The sequence below is a fragment of the Mobula birostris genome, chromosome 16, assembly GCF_030028105.1.
Source record: "Mobula birostris isolate sMobBir1 chromosome 16, sMobBir1.hap1, whole genome shotgun sequence".
NCBI lineage: Eukaryota > Metazoa > Chordata > Chondrichthyes > Myliobatiformes > Myliobatidae > Mobula > Mobula birostris.
Genome location: NC_092385.1, coordinates 64,046,773 through 64,064,710, shown reverse-complemented (window position 1 = coordinate 64,064,710; position 17,938 = coordinate 64,046,773). Strand labels below are relative to the sequence as shown.

Here is a 17,938-nt window from a genome sequence, read left to right as displayed (position 1 = left end):
AGATAAGTCACCTGGACTAGATGGTGTACACCCCAAGGTTCTGAAAGAGAACAACTTGTCATAAGAAGTGTGACCGAACCTAACCGAAACCTATTGAATAGTGAAAGGCCTTGAGAGAGTGGATGTGGAGAAGATATTTCCTATGGTGGGAGAGTCCAAAACCAGGGGACACATCACAAAATTTTTAGAATGGAGATGGAGAGGAATTTCTTTAGCCAAAGAGTAGTGAATCTGTGGAATTCGTTGCTACAGACAGGTGTGGATGTCAATTCTTTATGTATATTTAAGAGATGATGATAGATTCTTGATTGGTCAGGGCAGAAGGATTACAGGGAGAAGGTAGGAGATGGGGGGCTGAGAGGAAAAATGGATCAGCCATGATGAACTGGCGGAGTAGACTTGATGGGCCAAATTGCCCAATTCTGCTCAAATATCTTATGGTCTTCTATTCTCGTCCTCTTGAAATGAATTCGAATATTTCAACTGTCTTCTTACTATCAACTCAACCTACAGTGCCTATAAACAATATTCACCCCCCTTGGAAATTTTCATATTTTATTGTTTTACAACATTGAATCACAGTGGATTTAATATTGATCAACAGAAAAAGACTCTTCCATGTCAAAGTGAATAAAGATCTGAACAGTGATCTAAATTAATTACAAATATAAAACACAAAATAATTGATTGCACAAGCATTCATGCACTTTAAAACGGCAAAACAAACCATTCATGGTTCAGCCAATTAGTTTTAGAAGACACATAACTAGTTAAACAGAGACTGCGCTGTGTGCAGTTGATGTGCTTCAACTGACTGTAGTAAAAATACACCTGTATCTGGAAAGTCCAACAGCTGGTGAGTCAGTAGCCTGGCAAAAACTACATCTTGAAGACAACACTCCAAGCAACTCCACAAAAAGGTTATTGAAAAGCACAAGAAAATTTCCAAGTCACTGAATATCCCTTAGAGTACAGTTAAGTCAATCAAGAAATGGAAAGAATATGGTCCAGCTGTAAATCTGCCTGGAGCAGGCCATCCTCAAAAACTGAGTGACCGTACAAGAAAGGGACTAGTGAGGGAGGCCACCAAGAGACCCATAACATCTCTGGAAGAGTTACAAGCTTCAGTGGTTGAGATGGGAGAAAATGCACATACAACTGTAGCCCAGGTGTTTCACCAGTCGTATTTATGGGAGAGTGGCAAACAGAAAGCCACTGCTGAAAAAAACTCACATGAAATCTCAGCTAGAGTTTGCCATATGGGAGACACTGAAGTCAGGTGGAAGAAGGTTCGATAATCTGATGAAACCAAAATTGAGCTTTTTGGCCACCAGCCTAAAAGCTATGTTTGGTGTAAGCCAAACATCACACGTCACCGAAAACACACTATCCCTACCGTGAAGCACAGTGATGGCGGCATCAGGTTGTGGGGATGCTTCACTGCAGCAGGCCCTGAAAGGCTTGTGGTAGAGGGCAAAATAAATGCAGGAAAATACAGGGAAATCCTGGAGGAAAATCTGATGCAGCTGCAAGAGAACTGTGCCTTGAAAGATTTGTTTTCCAGCAAGACGATGATCCCAAGCATAAAGCCAAAACTACACATGAATGGCTTAAAAACAAGGTTAATGTCCTGAAGTGGCCAAGTTAGAGTCCAGACCTCAATCTAATTGAGAATTTGTGGCTGGTCTTGAAAAGGGCTGTTCACTCACGATCCCCATGCAACCCGACAGAGACTGAGCAGTTTTGTAAAGACTAATAGGAAAAATTGCAGTGTCTGGATATGCAAAGCTGATTGAGACCTATCCACACAGACTCAGGGCTGTAATAGCTGCCTAAGGTGCTTCTCCTAAGTGTTGACCTATAAGTGTTGACCTATAAGGGGTCAACACTTATGCAATCAATTATTTTGTGTTTTATATTTGTAACTAATTTAGATCACTTTGTAAAGATCTGTTTTCACTTTGATTCAAAAGTCTTTTTCTGTTGATCAGCATCCAAAAAAAGCCAAATAAAATTGACCAATTCAATGTTGTAAAACAATAAAACATGAAAGCTTCCAAGGGAGTGGGGGTGAATACTTCTCATAGGCATTGTACATGTTAATCTTTAGAGAATCCAGCACTGGACTTCCAAGTTCCACTGCACATCTGATTACTGAATTTACTCGCATTTAGAAAATAATCTACACCTTTATCCCTTCAACAAAAATGCATGACCATACACTTCAATAACCGTATTCCATCTGCCACGTCCTTGCCCATTCTCTTAACCTTTTCAAGTCCTTCTGCAGACCCCCTGCCTGCTCAACACTACACAACATAATGAATATATAAATACGAAAGTTATGCTTCAAGTTTATCAGACTACATACAATTCTGGAAAATATGGTAAAAGAAGATGTGATAGTGTTGGAACAAATGCAGACGAGATTCACCAAGATGTTGCCTGGGGATGCAGCTGTTCAGTTATGAAAGACCTGAGAAGCTAGATCTTTTCTCCCTGGAGAGGAGGTTAAGACGGAGATGATTGAGGTGCGCAAGACTACAAAGGATATAGACAGGGAAACTTTACAACATATCAGTCGTAGAGAAATAACAGAGGACATAGATTTGGGGCAAATGAGAAGAGATCCAGTGGGAATGAGGAGGATCAACTTCATCGAGAGAATGGAAAGTAATTAGAATAAACTCCCTAAGAGTGCTTGAAGTTGGGTCATTGACAGTATTTAAGTATTCTGATTAGATTAGGGGGTTATGGACCAAGTGCTGGTTGATGGAATTAAAATGGAAAGGTGCCTAGTGGTCGGCTTGGATGAGTTGGGATGGATGGCCAGTTTCATGCTTCTATGCTTCTTAAATGTTCTGTTGGTACAGACCTCCAAAACTTTCACAGGCCATGTGATCCAGAATGCAACCACTCTCTGGATGAAAAATTCCATCCTCAAAGTTCAAAGTATGTACATGGTACCATAAACACCAGGAAATCGGCAGATGCTGGAATTTCAAGCAACACACATAAAAGTTGCTGGTGAACGCAGCAGGCCAGGCAGCAGCTCTAGGAAGAGGTACAGTCAACATTTCGGGCCGAGACCCTTCGTCAGGACTAACTGAAAGAAGAGCTAGTAAGAGATTTGAAAGTGGGAGGGGGAGGGGGAGATCCGAAATGATAGGAGAAGACAGGAGGGGGAGGGATGGAGCCAAGAGCTGGACAGTTGATTGGCAAAAGGGATATGAGAGGATCATGGGACAGGAGGCCTAGGGAGAAAGAAAAGGGGGAGGGGGAGAAAAAGCCCAGAGGATGGGCAAGGGGTATAGTGAGAGGGACAGAGGGAGAAAAGGAGAGAGAGAAAAAGAATGTGTGTATATAAATAACGGATGGGGTATGAGGGGAGGCATTAGCAGAAGTCTGAGAATTCAATGTTCATGCCATCAGGTTGGAGGCTGCCCAGACAGAATATAAGGTGTTGTTCCTCCAACCTGAGTGTGGCTTCATCTTTACAGTAGAGGAGGCCGTGGATAGACATATCAGAATGGGAATAGGACATAGAATTAAAATGTGTGGCCACTGGGAGATCCTGCTTTCTCTGGCGGACAGAGTGTAGGTGTTCAGTGAAACGATCTCCCATTCTGCGTCAATACATAGAAGGCCACACCGGGAGCACCAGACACAGTATATCACCCCAGCCGACTCACAGGCGAAGTGTCGCCTCACCTGGAAGGACTGTCTGGGGTCCTGAATGGTAGTGAGGGAGGAAGTGTAACGGCATGTGTAGCACTTGTTCTGTTTACAAGGATAAGTGCCAGGAGGGAGGGAGGAGGGAGATCAGTGGGGAGGGACGAATGGACAAGAGAGTCGCGTAGGGAGCGATCCCTGCGGAAAGCGGAGGGGGGGGGGGGGGGAGGGAAAGATGTGCTTAGTGGTGGGATCCCGTTGGAGGTGGCGGAAGTTATGGAGAATTATATGTTGGACCCAGAGGCTGGTGGGGTGGTAGGTGAGGACAAGGGGAACCCTATTCCTATTCTTAGTGGGGTGGTAGAAGGATGGAGTGAGAGCAGATGTACGTGAAATGGGGGAGATGCGTTTGAGAGCAGAGTTGATGGTGGAGGAAGGGAAGCCCCTTTAAAATAGGAGGACATCTCCTTCATCCTGGAATGAAAAGCCTCATCCTGAGAGATGTGGCGGAGACAGAGGAATTGCGAGAAGGGGATGGCATTTTTGCAAGTGACAGGGTGAGAAGAGGAATAGTCCAGGTAGCTGTGAGAGTCAGTAGGCTTATAGTAGACATTAGTAGATAAGCTGTCTCCAAAGATAGAGACAGAAAGATCTAGAAAGGAGAGGGAGGTATCAGAAATGGACCAGGTAAACTTGAGGGCAGGGTGAAAGTTGGAGGCAATGTTAATGAAGTCAACAAGCTCAGCATGTGTGCAGTCATCAATGTAGCAAAGGCAAAGTGGGGGACAGATACCAGGCCAGGCAGCATCTCTAGGAAGAGGTGCAGTCGACGTTTCAGGCCGAGACCCTTCGTCAGGACTAACTGAAGGAAGAGTGAGTAAGGGATTTGAAAGTTGGAGGGGGAGGGGGAGATCCAAAATGATAGGAGAAGACAGGAGGGGAAGGGATGGAGCCAAGAACTGGACAGGTGATAGGCAAAAGGGATACGAGAGGATCATGGGACAGGAGGTCCGGGAAGAAAGATGGGGGGGGGGGGGGGGGAGGGGGAAACCCAGAGGATGGGCAAGGGGTATATTCAGAGGGACAGAGGGAGAAAAAGGACAGTGAGAGAAAGAATGTCCCAGTGGCCACACATTTTAATTCCACATCCCATTCCCATTCTGACATGTCTATCCACGGCCTCCTCTACTGTAAAGATGAAGCCACACTCAGGTTGGAGGAACAACACCTTATATTCCGTCTGGGTAGCCTCCAACCTGATGGCATGAACATCGACTTCTCTAACTTCTGCTAATGCCCCACCTCCCCCTCGTACCCCATCCGTCATTTATATACACACATTCTTTCTCTCACTCTCCTTTTTCTCCCTCTGTCCCTCTGAATATACCCCTTGCCCATCCTCTGGGTCTCCCCCCCACCCCTCGTCTTTCTTCCCGGACCTCCTGTCCCATGATCCTCTCGTATCCCTTTTGCCTATCACCTGTCCAGCTCTTGGCTCCATCCCTCCCCCTCCTGTCTTCTCCTATCATTTTGGATCTCCTCCTCCCCCTCCAACTTTCAAATCCCTTACTCACTCTTCCTTCGGTTAGTCTCGGCCTGAAACGTCAACTGCCCCTCTTCCTAGAGATGCTGCCTGGCCTGCTGCGTTCACCAGCAACTTTTATGTGTGTTGCTTGAATTTCCAGCATCTGCAGAATTCCTGTTGTTTGACAGATACCAGAATAGGTTTGGAACATAGATTGTTCCACAAAGCCAACAAAAAGGCAGGCATAAGCTAGGACCCATACAGGTGCCCATGGCTACACCTTTAGTTTGGAGGAAGTGGGAGGAGCCAAAGGAGAAATTATTAAGAGTAAGGACTAATTCCGCTAGATGGAGCAGAGTGGTGGTAGAGGGAAACTGATTAGGTCTGGAATCCAGAAAGAAGCAGAGAGCTTTGAGACCTTCCTGATGGGGGATGGAAGTATATAGGGACTGGTCATCCATGGTGAAAATAAAGCGGTGGGGGGGGAACTTAAAATCATCGAAAAGTTTCAGAGCATGAGAAGTGTCATGAACATAGGAAGGGATTGAACAAAGGGGGATAAAACAGTGTCGAAGTATGCAGAGTAGAGGCAGGTTCGATATTGTCATTTAAAGTAAAATTGGATAGCTATATGGACAGGAAGGGAATGGAGGGTTATGGGCTGTGTGCGGGTCGGTGGGACTAGGTGAGAGTAATAGTTCGGCACGGAATAGAAGGGCTGAGATGGCCTGTTTCTGTGCTGTAATTGTTATACAGTTAAATGAGTTCGGTGGGGCAGGAGCAAGCTGAGACAATAGGTCTACCAGGACAGGCAGTTTGTGGATCTTGGGAACATATATTGGGAACGTGTATATGATAACATACTTTATCTTGGGATTCATTTCCTTACAGGCATTTACAGGAAAAAAGAAATACAAAATATAACAGAATTTACTAAAATCAATAGATAAGCACACAAAGACTTACAAACAACCAATGTGCAAAAAAAAAAACTGCGAATTAAAGAAATTCTGAGAACGTGAGTTGTAAGAAGTCCTTGCAAGTGAGTATGCAGATTGTGTTATCAGTTCAGAATAGCGATTAATCCCCTCGAACGATCTTATGCCTCATCTTGCCTTCTGGTGTTGAGACACCTCTCTCAAGGGGTGAAATTTCTTATTATCTATCCAATCTATGCCTCTCAGAATTTTGTATGCTTCCATCGGATCCTCCCTCAACTTGCTCTGCTCCAGGTAAACAAACTCAATCTATCTGGTCTATCTCATATCTGAGACATTCCATTCTAGGTTCGATGTATCTCCTTTGTACCTCTCCAGAGCAATCATGTCCTTCCTTTCAGAGTTATACAGCACTGACCAATAATCTGCACACCATTAATCAACCACCCATTTACACTAGCCCTGACATTAGTTCCATTCTGCCAACACCTTATCAACTCCCCCTAGACTATCACTCACCTACACATTAGGGATCTGTTCATTTTTGGGGTGTGGAGAAAGCAGCACATAGCAACAGACAGAGCATGCAAACTTCACACACAACCAGTAGCCAATGATCGGATTGAACCTGGATTCCTGGCAGTGAGGCAGCAGCTCTATTACCTGCATCACTGTGCTGTCCCTGTGGTTTGGTGACCAGAAATGCATACATTTGTGTTCAAACCAAAGTCAGCGTCATACAGCAGTACATAGAACATGGATACTATCTGCTCAGTCCAACCAGTCCATATCAACCATGGTACCAACCTAGCTAATCTCAATTTCCTACATTCAGCCCATATCCCTACAAACCTTACCCCTCCATATACCTATACAAGTGCTTCTTAAATAATACTATTGTATCTGCTTCAATCACTTCCTCTGGCAGCTCAGTCCACTTTGTGTATGAAGATAATGTCCATTAGGTCTCATTCAAATCTTTCCCCTCTCATCCTAAACCTATGCCCCCTACTTTGGGACTTCCCTACCCTGGAGAAAAAGATTGATCCCACCCACTTTATCAAAGTTCAATGTTCAAAGTAAATTTATTATGAAAGTACATAAAAGTTACCAAATACTACCCTGAGATTTATTTTCCTGAATGCATTCACAGTGGAACAAATACAATAGAATCAATAAAACTACACACAAAGACTGACCAGCAACCAATGTGCAAGACAACAAGCTGTGTAAATACAAAAATATAAATAATAATAATCATTACCTCTCATTACATTGAACACTTTATTAAGGTTGACCCATACATTCCATGGAATGAAGAACTAGCTTGGCTAGGTTTTTCCTGTAACAAAGACCCTCTAGCCCTGGCAAAATCTTCATAAATCTCCTCTGTATTCTTTCCAGTTTAACCTCATCTCTTCTATAATAGGGGAACCAAAACTCCAAGCGCAGCCCTACCAATGACTTATACAATTACAGCATAATGTACCAACCTACACTCAGTGTCCTGACTGATGAAGCCCAGTGATCTCGCCTATTTGTGACAAAGCTTTCAAGGATCTATACACCTGCACTCCCAGATCCCTCTGTTCTATTACACTTCCTAGTGCTCTACTATACATAGCATAAGTGCTACGCAGTTTGACTTTCCAAAATTCAATACATGACATCACACTTGTCTGTACTGAAATTAATTTGCCACTCTTAATTATTTCTCCCTGAATTCCTTGGGACCTTACCTTTTAATGATTTGTAAAAACAAAACACACGCATCACATCATATTAGATCCCCTATTGCTTGGAAAAGCTTTGTCATTAAGTCTTGGTTAGATGTTCAACGTATCTTTCTCAGTCTTCCTCAGAATAGCAAAGGCAATGAAAATAAATGTAAATGGTACCACATTTTCTTATGGATTTCCTCCGTTAACATTACCTGACCATTTTTTAGACCAACTAACAAGCCTTCTCTTCCTGGTGGTCCTCCGATAACCTTAATGTAGCGAATCAGAGACTCCATGAGCCATTCTCTCTCCTTCACACCACTGAATGATAAGCACTGTAATCTTTTCTCCTGCATGGGGCATAAAGGCACATTAGCAAAGTGGAAAGTTGCTAACTAAGAAAGCCAATGATAAGCAACTTTTAAAAATAAAATAGAATGCTGGAAGTCATCAGCAGATTAAGCAGCATCAGTGGAGAGAAACAAAAGTTCAAAGCAAATTTATTATCAAATACATACGTCAAATACAATCCAGAGATCCATTTTCTTGTAGGTATTCACAGTAAATAGAAAGAAACAACAGCATCAATAACAGTACCCAATAGGACCAACAACAAGCAACGTGGAAAAGACAACAAGCTATGCAAACACAAAAAGGAAATAATAATAATAATACAGAACTAAGCAATAAATATCGAGAATATGAGATGAAGAGTCAATGAAAGTGGGTCCATAGGCTTTGGGAATAGTTTAGTGATGGGGCGAGTGAAGTTAATCCCTCTGGTTCAAGAGCCTGATGGTTGAGGGGTAATAACTATTTTTGAACTTGATGATGCAAGTCCTGAGGCTCATGTACCTTCTTCATGATGACAGCAGTGAGAAGAGAGCATGGCCTGAATGGTGGAGGTCCTTGATGATGGATGCTGCTTTCCTGCGACAGCACTCCGGGTAGATTTGCTCAACGGTGGGGAGGGCCACATCCCTTACTTTTTGTAAGCTTTTCCATTCAAGGGCATTGATGTTTCTAAACCAGATCGTGATGCAACCAATGAATATTCTCTCCACTGATGGTGAGGACAACATGAGTGAGGTTGAAGTTCTGGAGCATGTTGCTATTAAGGGAGAGGAGCTGTTGGAGTTGTTAAAATACAATAGGACGGATAAGTCCCCAGGGCCTGATGGAATATTCCCCAGGCTGCTCCACGAGGCAAGGGAAGAGATTGCTGAGCCTCTGGCTAGGACCTTTACGTCCTCGTTGTCTATGGGAATGGTACCAGAGGATTGGAGGGAGCCGAATGTTGTCCCCTTGTTCAAAAAAGGTAGCAGGGATTGTCCGAGTAATTATAGACCAGTGAGCCTTACGTCTGTGGTGGGAAAGCTGTTGGAAAAGATTCTTAGAGATAAGATCTAGGGGGCATTTAGAGAATCATGGTCTGATGGGACAGTCAACATAGCTTTGTGAAGGGCAGATCGCGTCTGACAAACCTGATAGAGTTCTTTGAGGTGGTGACCAGGCATATAGATGAGGTTAGTGCAGCGAATGTGATCTACATGGATCTTAGTAAGGCATTTGACAAAGTTCCACATGGTAGGCTTATTTAGAAAGTCAGAAGGCATGGGATTCAGGGACGTTTGGCCAGGTTGATTCAGAATTGGCTTGCCTGCAGAAAGCAGAGAGTCGTGGTGGAGGCAGTACATTCGAATTGGAGGGTTGTGACTGGTGGTGTCCCACAAGGATCGGTTCTGGGACCTCTACTTTTTGTGATTTTTATTAATGACCTGGATGTGGGGGTAGAAAGGTGGGTTGGCGAGTTTGCAGACAACACAAAAGTTGGTGGTGTTGTGGACAGTGTAGAGGATTGTCAAAGATTGCAGAGAGACATTGATAAGATGCAGAAGTGGGCTGAGAAGTGGCAGATGGAGTTCAACACGGAGAACTGTGAGGTGGTACACTTTGGAAGGACAAACTCCAAGGCAGAGTACAAAGTAAATGGCAGGATACTTGGAAGTGTGGAGGAGCAGAGGGATCTGGGGGTACATGTCCACAGATCCCTGAAAGTTGCCTCACAGGTAGATAGGGTAGTTAAGAAAGCTTATGGAGTGTTAGCTTTCATAAGTTGAGGGATAGTGTTTAAGAGTTGCGGGGTAATGATGTAGCTCTATAAAACTCTGGTTAGGCCACACTTGGAGTCCTGTGTCCAGTTCTGGTCGCCTCACTATAGGAAGGATGTGGAAGCATTGGAAAGGGTACAGAGGAGCTTTACCAGGATGTTGCCTGGTTTAGAGAGTGTGAATTATGATCAGAGATTAAGGGAGCTAGGGCTTTACTCTCTGGACAGAAGGAGGATGAGAGGAGACATGATAGAGTTATACAAGATATTAAGAGGAATAGATAGAGTGGACAGCCAGCGCCTCTTCCCCAGGGCACCACTGCTCAATACAAGAGGACATGGCTTTAAGGTAAGGGGTGGGAAGTTCAAGGAGGATATAGGGGGAAGGGTTTTTACTCAGAGAGTGGTTGGTACGTGGAATGCACTGCCTAAGTCAGTGGTGGAGGCAGATACACTAGTGAAATTTAAGAGACTACTGGACAGGTATATGGAGGAATTTAAGGTTGGTGGGGGGGTATATGGGAGGCAAGGTTTAAGGGTCGGCACAACATTGTGGGCCAAAGGATCTGTACTGTGCTGTACTGTTCTATGTTCAACACATCTTTTGAAGTTTGTTACAGTTTTAGATAACATAGCAATCTTCACAAGCTTTAAGAAAGTAACTGCATTGTTGTGCTTTCTTTGTAATAGCACTTTCAATAAGGTTTTCTAATTTTCACATCAACAAGCAATAAAATTCAGTCAACAATAGGGAAATTGGACACAGTCAGGACTTACAGATCAGGTAGAATCTAAAAGGTTACCTACCACAAGTTTGAAATTACTTCATTTGTACTCAATTAGTTAGGGCATGGTCAGTGCAACATTGTTTGTTTAATGTCTAAATATACCTTGTAGGATAAATTGAAGGAGGAATGTTGGCCAGTTCAAAAAGATCCAGTGATGCATAAACTAGTTTGTTCAGCTTTATGGTCAACAAAATCGTAAGACCATAAGACATGGGAGCAGAATTAGGACATTCAGCTCATTCAGTCACTCTACCATTCCATCAAGGCTGATCCTGGATCCCACTCAATCCCACACACCTGCCTTATTGCCTAATCCTTTGAAGCCCTAACCGATCACGAAATGATCAACTTCTGCCTTAAACATATGCATGCACTTGGCCTCCACTGCAGTCTGTGGCACAGCATTCCACAGATTTACTACTCTCTGGCTAAAAAAGTTCCTCCTTACCTCAGTTCTAAAGGGTCACCCCTCAATTTTGAGGCTGTGCCCTCTAGTTCTGGATACCCCCATCATAGGAAACATCCTCTCCACGTTCTCCCTATCTAGTCCTTTCAACATTTGGTAGGTTTCAATGAGATCCCCATGCATTCTTCTAAATTCCAGAGAATACAGGACAAAGCTGCCAAACACTCCGCATATGTTAACCCCTTCATTCCCAGAATCATCCTTGTGGACTTCCTCTGGACCCTCTCCAATGACAACATATCCCTTTTAAGATATGGGGCCCAAAATTGTTGACAACACTTCAAGTGCAGCCTCACTAGTATCTTCTAAAACTTCAGCAATATCTCCTTGTTTTTATATTCTATTCCCCTTTAAATAAATGCCAATATCATATCTGCTTTCCTTACCACAGACTCAACCCGTAAATTAACCTTCTCAGAATCTTGTATGAGGACTAAGTCCCTCTGCACCACTGATGTTTGAATCTTCTCCCCATTTAGATAATAGTCTGCACTATTGTTCCTTTTACCAAAATGCATTATCATACATTTCCCAACACTGTATTCCATCTGCCACCTATTTACCCATTCTTCCAAATTATCTAAGTTCTGCTGCAATCACCTTGTTTCCTCAGCACTTGCTACCCCTCCACCTATCTTCGTATCATCCACAAACTTTGCCACAAAGCCATCAACTCCATTAACTAAATCACTGACAAACAATCTGAAAAGCAGCGGTCCCAATACTGACCCTTGAGGAACACCGCTAGTCATTGGCAGCCAACCAGAAAAGGCCCCTTTTATTCCCACTCACTGCCTCCTGCCTGTCAGCTATTTGGCTATCCATGCCAGTTTCTTTCCTGTAACACCATGGGATTTTATCTTGTTAAGCAGCCTCGTATGTGGCACCTGATCAAACGCCTTCTGAAAATCCAAGTAAATGGCATCCACTGCCTCTCCTTTGTCCACACTGCATGTTACTTCCTCAAAGAACTCCCAACAGATTTGACAGGCAAGATTTCCCTTTATAGAAACCATGCTGACTTTGACTTATTTTATCATTAGTCTCCAAGCACCTCACAACCTCACCCTTAATAGTAGACTTTCCCCAACCACTGAGGTTAGGCTAACTGGCCTACAATTTCCTTTATTTTGCTTTCCTCCCTTCCTAGAGAGTGGTGTGACGTATGCAATCTTCCAGTAGTCTAGGACTGTCCCTTAAGGGTTCCTTTATGTTAATCTCCCTAATAATATCTGGATTATCATTACATTCAATCTAAGCTAGTCTTTCCCTGGGTAGGCTCAAGCACAAGCTGCTCTAAAAAGCCATATTGAAGAGCATTCAAAAAATTCCCTCTCTTGCGTTCCAACACCAACCTGATTTTCCCAATCCCCTTACATATTCCAGCTCCCTTCGTAATCTTATGACATTGTTGAGCATAAAGCTGACTGTAAAATTGCCTGGCATTATGTCACAGGAGACGACTCACAAGGAAGGAATAAAAGGAATGTGGTAGTATAAAATAAATCAGAGAAATCGATGCTTTTTTCCCCCTAAGGATAGAGGAGTGGGCAAGTTCTGGTAGAATTTGTGAAATCTGGGACCAAATTAAAACCCAATATTTTAAAGGTATGATCTTAACATAGAGCATCAAAGAGTACAGTTCAGGAATAGGCGATTCAGCCTGCAATGTTGTGCCAAACCAGATAACAAGCAAATCAAAAACACCCAACTACTAATCCTCCTACCTACACCATGTCCATATCCCTCCAGCTTCCTTACATCCATGTGCCTATCTAAATGCCTCTTAAAAGCCTCTAATGTGTTTGCCTCTACCACCATACCAACAGCACATTCCAGCCATCCACTACTCTGAGTAAGAACATAAGAAACAGGAGCAGGAGTAGGTCATCCGGCCCATCGAGCCTGCCCCACCATTCAATAAGATCATGGCCGATCTGTCCGTAAATTCAGCTCCATCTACCTGCCTTTTCCACAAAAGTAAAAAACTTTACCCTCACATCCCCTTGAACCTACCACATCTCACCTTCAATGCATGCCCTCTGAAATTAGACATTTCAACCCTGGGAAACAGATACTGTCTTGTAAACCTCTATCATGCCTCCCCTCTGCCTCCGGCACTCCAGAGAAAACAACCCAAGTTTATCCAGCCTCTTGTGATAGCACATCCCCTCTAAACCAGGCAGCATCCTGGTGAACCTCTTCTGCACCCTTGCCAAACCCTCAACATCCTTCCTACAATGGGGTGACCACAACTGTACACGATATTCTACATGTGGCCTAACCAGAGTTTTATAAAGTTGCAACATAACCTCCTGACATTTGAACTGAACACCTTGACTAATAAAAGCAAGCATTTTTTAGCCTTCTGAATCAACCTTATTGACCTGTGTAGCCACTTTCAAGGAGCTATGAACTTGGATCTCAAGATCTCTCTGCTTAGCAACACTGTTAAGGGTCTTGCCCTTAACGGTGTACTGTCTCCTTGCATTTTCCCTACCAAGGTGAAACACCTCACATATATCTTGACCCATCTACCATTTCTCAGCCCATATCTGCAAATGATCTATACCGCACTGTATTCTTTGCCAGACTGGTACACTATCCACTACTCCACCGACCTTGTATTATCCACAAACTTACTAACCCTCTATCTACATTTTCATCCAGGTCATTTATATATTCCATTTATATTCTCTTGTTGTACCGTGGAGAGCATTCTGACTGGCTGCATCACTGTCTGGTATGGAGGGGCTACTGTACAGGACTGAAAGAAGCTGCAGAAATCTAGTCGGCTCCATCTTGGGTACTAGCCTACAAAGTACCCAGGACATCTTTAGGGAGCGATGTCTCAGAATGGCAACGTCCATTATGAAGGACCTTCAGCACCCACGGAATGCCCTTTTCTCACTGTTACCATCAGGTAGGAGGTACAGAAGCCTGAAGGCACACTCAGTGATTCAGGAACAGCTTCTTCCCCTCTGCCATCCGGTTCCTAAGTAGACATTGAATCTTTGGACACTTCCTCACTTTTTAAAAAATATACAGTATTTCTGTTTTTGCATGGTCTTTTTAATCTATTCAAGATACGTAATTGATTTACTTGTTTATTTACTATTATTTTTCTCTGCTAGATTATGTATTGCATTGAACTACTGCTAAGTTAACAAATTTCATGTCACATGCCGGTGATAATAAACCTGATTCTGATTTACATCACAAACAACAAAGGTCCCAGCACAGATCCCTGCAGAACTCCACTAGTTATAGACCTCCAGTTTGAATAAGTCCCTTCAGCCATTACTGTCTTCTGTGTGCAAGCCAGCTCTGAATCTAAACAGCCAATTCGTCATGTACCCCATGCATCATAATCTTCTGGATTAGCCTGCCAGGAGGGATTTGTCAAATGCCTTTTTAAAATCCAAGTAGACAACATCCACTACCATAACCTCATTAATCTCCCTAGTCTCCTTGTCAAAAAACTCAATTAAGTTGGTAAGACATGACCTGCCACATACAAAGACATGCTGGCTCTCCCTAATTAGGCCATGGGTTTCCAAATGCACATATATCCTAACTCTAAGAATTTCCTCCAGCAATTTCCCTACAATTGAGTGAGATTCTCCGGTCTATAGTTCCCAGGATCTTCCCTTGTTCCCTTCTTAAATGGTAGAAGAGTAGCCACTTGCCAGTCCTCTAGAATCTCGTCTGTGGCTAGAGAGGACACAAAGATACTAATGAAAGGCCCAGCAATCTCACCTCTTGCCTCCAACAACCTGGGGTAACTCCCATCAGACCCTGGGGACTTATCCACCTTGATACTCACTAGGAGGCCCAATACTTCCTCCTCCTCGACCTCTAAATGCCCTAATGTATTTATACACTCAGCACGGATCTCTTGGTCTTCTATATCCCTTTCCTTGCTAAATACTGAAGCAAAGTATTCATTAAGTACCTCACTCACATTCTCTGCATCCAAGCAAATGTTCTACTCTTTATTGTTGAGTGGTCCCATGCAATCCTTAGTTACCCTTTAACTCTTGATGCATGTATAGAATGTCTTGGATTCACCTTAATCCACTTACTTTCTTAAAAGTTCTGTATCTGATACAATCAACAGCCTTAAAATGATGTTTGAGAACCACTGCTCAGAAATCCACCCAACATAGAATGTAACAGTCAAGCTGAATCACTATTATAAAAAAGTAACTGCACTAGTCTATCAAAAGTAGTATCTATTAACTAACATACCAGGCACAAGATAAGGTGTTGGGAGCACACAACCAACAGGTTGCATTCAAATTTCTTAGCAATTTTCTCCTTGACACGGTAATGCATGTCAGTATTATCTTCTGAAAAGAGCTCATAGATCAGGATTTTTTCTGGCAGCTGGATTGCTAGTCGGTTTTTATAAATAGCAATCTTCTTCACTAGTTCCCTGCATCTGATACGCACTGGGGGAAAAAGAGAACATATATCAAAATGTGTAGTAACTAGACATTATCAAGTAACACACCCACTTGAACTGGACCCTCAACATTCAGAAATAAGTTAAGATTCAAATTACATTTATTATCAAAAAATATATAGATTATACAGCCTCGAAATTTGTTTGTTCCCAGGTAGCCACAAGGCAAAAAAAACCTAAAGAACCCGATTAAAGAAAAAAAGAAAATAAAAATATAAAAAACAACCACCCGATATACAAGAGAAATAAAAACACACAAATCATGCAAACAATTGAATCAACGATCTGAACCAAAAATTGAGTCCTCAGATCTGAACTCCAGAGCAGCCCAAAGCCTTGCTTATAAGCTCATCATATTAGCAGGCACGAAGCATAACATCTGGGGCAGTCTTCATAGCCTCAGCGCTATAGAGGGAGCAGTGACCATCACGAAGAACGAACAAAATCAGCTCTTGCCCCAGATCCTTGTCTTTTCAGTCTATCTGGGATGCCATTTAAATTGACCAAACAATGGAACAATAAAATGCTCTGCTCCCTGGAGAGAGAAGTAAAGATCGTGGACAGTGAAATTGGCTCTCACCTCAAATTAGGGCCGGCATTTAAACTGTCTAAACAGCATATTGTTCCCCACACTATGACCTGGGCATTGCTGCAGCGAAAGGCTCTGGGCCTAGAACTCGCCGCCCAGTGACTCACTCCAGGCCCACATTTCACTGTCCAGCCCAAAGTTCTTCAAATCAGCTTGGCATTCAGAGTGATCCAACCTCACACCAGGGACGGTTGTCCATAATAATGATGAGTAAAAGTCTGAGTGTAACCATAGCCATTTTACAAATTTTACAAAGCTAGGTTAAGCAAACACAGACATCCCACCCTGAAAAAACTCATTTCAGGGGGGTAGCACCATCAATTTGCCGGAGACTCCCAGAACTTCCAGGAGAGGTGGAACGTCTGCAATAGAGTAGCTCCTTAGCAGCTAGCCAGCTAGTTTAAATAACGTTAGCTATGCTAATAAATGAATGACACCTGTTAAACTCACCTCAACATTTCTTTTACAGTCTTAACCCACCACGGGCAATAGAAAAGTCACTGTTGCAAACAGTGCAGCGAGCAACACTGTCACTCTCACGCTCGCTCCCTCTCTCACACTCTCTCCCTCTCTCTGGTGGTCTCTCTCGCGTTCGCTCACTTTCTCTCTCAAAAAAGTTGATTTCTGGGACATTTTACATAATTTGTGAGCATCAGGGAGCCACTATTAATATGCAGGAGACTCCTGGAACTTCCGGGAGAGGTGGGATGTCTGCAAACACTGAGAACACAAAGAGCCTGCAAAATGATACACAGTGCTTATAAAAACATTTCACTCGCCTTGGAAGCTTTCATGTATTATTGTGTTACAACATTAAATCACAGTGGATTTAATTTGGCTTTTTTTTTTTGATACTGATCACCAGAAAAAGACTCTTCCGTGTCCAAGTAAAACCAGATCTCTACAAAGTGATCTAAATTAATTACAAATATAAAACACAATTGATTGCATAAGAATTCACCCTCCTTTAATATGACATATCAAATCATCACTGCTGCAGCCAACTAGTTTTAGAAGTCACATATGGAGATCACCTGTGTGCAGTTGAGGTGTTTCAATTGATTGTAGTAAAAATACACCTGTAATGGAAGGTCTGACTGCTGGTGAGTCCTGGCAAAAACTGCACCATGAAGACAAAACACTCCAACTCACTCCATGAAAAGGTTATTGAAATGCACAAGTCAAGAGATGGATACAAGTAAAATTTCCAAGTCACTGAATATACCTTGGAGTGCAGTTGAGTCAATCATCAAGAAACAGAAAGAATATGGCACAGCTATAAATCTGCCTAGAGCAGCCCATCTTCAAAAACTGAGTGACTGTGCAAGAAGGGGACTAGTGAGGAAGGTCACCAAGAGACCTATGACAACTCTGGAGGAATTAAAAGCTACAGTGGCTGAGATGGGAGAGACTACACATACAACTGTTGCCTGGGTGCTTCACCAGTTGCATCTTTATGAGAGAGTGGCAAACAGAAAGGCAGTGTTGGAAAAAAAAAATACTCACATGAAATTTCAGCTGGGGTTTGCAGAAGGCATATGGGGGACTATGGTCTGATGGAACCAAAATTGAGCTTTTTAGCTATCAGACTAAAGGCTATGTTTAGTGTAAGCCAAACACTGCCCATCATCAAAAACAAACTGTCTCTACTGTGAAGCATG

General features: G+C 42.9%; 1 protein-coding gene across 4 annotated transcripts in view; it reads right to left on the bottom strand.

The window, feature by feature from the left end:
• The window catches only part of ift122 (intraflagellar transport 122 homolog (Chlamydomonas)), a 166,783-nt gene that overhangs the window by 96,591 nt on the left and 52,254 nt on the right, over positions 1–17,938 (bottom strand). For all 4 annotated transcript variants that reach the window (XM_072280751.1, XM_072280753.1, XM_072280750.1 and 1 more), the window contains 2 exons: positions 15,472–15,674; positions 8,069–8,206 (listed from right to left, as the gene is read on the bottom strand). In XM_072280751.1, coding sequence (XP_072136852.1) covers positions 8,069–8,206; positions 15,472–15,674 — 341 coding nt within the window. The remainder of the gene's footprint in view (positions 1–8,068; positions 8,207–15,471; positions 15,675–17,938) is intronic.